Source organism: Formica exsecta, unplaced genomic scaffold (genome assembly GCF_003651465.1).
Source record: "Formica exsecta isolate Colony F162 unplaced genomic scaffold, ASM365146v1 C16420140, whole genome shotgun sequence".
Taxonomy (NCBI): Eukaryota; Metazoa; Arthropoda; class Insecta; order Hymenoptera; family Formicidae; genus Formica; species Formica exsecta.
The window spans coordinates 1-1,472 of NW_021848069.1; the positions used below are offsets into that span (position 1 = coordinate 1).

At 41.3% G+C, this 1,472-nt stretch overlaps 1 protein-coding gene across 1 annotated transcript; it reads right to left on the minus strand.

Moving 5' to 3' along the window:
• Window positions 1-494: 494 nt before the first annotated feature.
• On the minus strand, window positions 495-1,344 carry LOC115244608 (integumentary mucin C.1-like; the record flags this gene model as incomplete). The annotated part of the gene is made up of 1 exon (XM_029822436.1): window positions 495-1,344. A coding segment is annotated over one exon (850 nt), but the record flags the coding sequence as incomplete, so codon positions are not given.
• Between the last annotated feature and the right edge of the window lie 128 nt (window positions 1,345-1,472).

Consider the following 1,472-nt stretch of genomic DNA (forward strand, 5'->3'; position numbering starts at 1 on the left):
ATATGATTTATTATTTTGAAATAAAACTTTTTGATTGTATTAGTTTTCATTACTTAATAAAAGAATACTTCAATACTTGAATTATCGATATAACAGAGTTTTATATGCACTTGATTCTTGTATATAACGCACTGTTAAATTCTAAATATCTTTTATGTTAAGGCAGAAAAATATTAGCGACATTTTTATAAAACCTTTTATTCTTTTTCCATATTCGTCACACACATATAAAAAGACGCACGCTGATCAGTTAAATCTTCGTCTGGAAAAATCAATGTTAAGAAAACAATCGATATATAAAAAAGGCAATATTCTAATGTCCGGTGGCGACTCGACGCCACTATTAAATAATAATAAGCTATAAAATTTATAATTTTGTTATTAATATTAGCTAATATTAATATTACACCATCAAATATTTTTCTTTTAAATTCATAGGTTTCACTGATTGATTTCACTGATAACGTACGTTAAATCACTTGCGTTATCAGCTCTTATCGTTTGCGGGTTTCAAAGGCGGCTCCCTTCGGGGGTAGGTATTCGTAACCTATGAAAGGTCTGGGCGGTGTGGGTGGCGGCAGAGTCGGTGGTGGAGCAATTGTTCCATCAATTGTCCTCGGGGGTGGCGTTCTGGGTGTAGTTTCATAAATGACCGTAGGATATGGCGGCGGCGTAATGGTCACTCGGGTGACCGGCGGTTGCGGTGGTGGAATATACGTTCGTTCATACGGAGGCAGAGTCGTTGGCGTGGAGGTAGTTGTAGTTGTTGTTGATCTAGTAGTGGTAGAAGTGCTTGTAGTCGTAGATGGTGTAGTAGTAGATGTAGATGAACTAGGCGGTAGATAAGTAGTGCCCGGTGTGGAAATTTTCTTTGTTGTCGTAGGACTATATCTGGTAGTCGTGGTTGTACTTATGATTCGTGTTGTGGGAGGCTTTGGGGTAGTAACGCTTGGTGGAAGGTAGATAGATGGTTGTGTAACCGGAGTATATTTTGAAGTGATAATTTGAGGTGTGGTGATGGGTCGCCGGGTAGTCGGTCGTGTTGTAACTATAGGTAGCCGAGTGGTTGGTCGTGTTGTAATTATAGGAGCTCGAGTGGTCGGCCGAGTTATAATTATAGGTGGTCGGGTAGTCGGTCGCGTTGTGACTATAGGTAATCGGGTAGTCGGTGGTTTGAAAGTTGGTAATGTTATAAATGAAGATGATTGATTAGTTTCTTCTGGTGGCAAATAATAGGGTGATCTAGTTGGAGGTGGTGCATATGGTGGCCTAGTTGGAGATGGTGGTGGCACGTAGGGTGGCCTAGTTGGAGGTGATGGTGGAAGTGGTGGTACGTAGGGCGGTCTAGTTGAAGATGGTGGTCGTATATAGGCTGGTCTAGTTACAGATGGTAGTGGTGGTATATAGGGTGGCAAAGTTGGAGGTGATGGTGGTACATAGGGTGGTCTAGTTGGAGGTGATGGTGGAAGTGG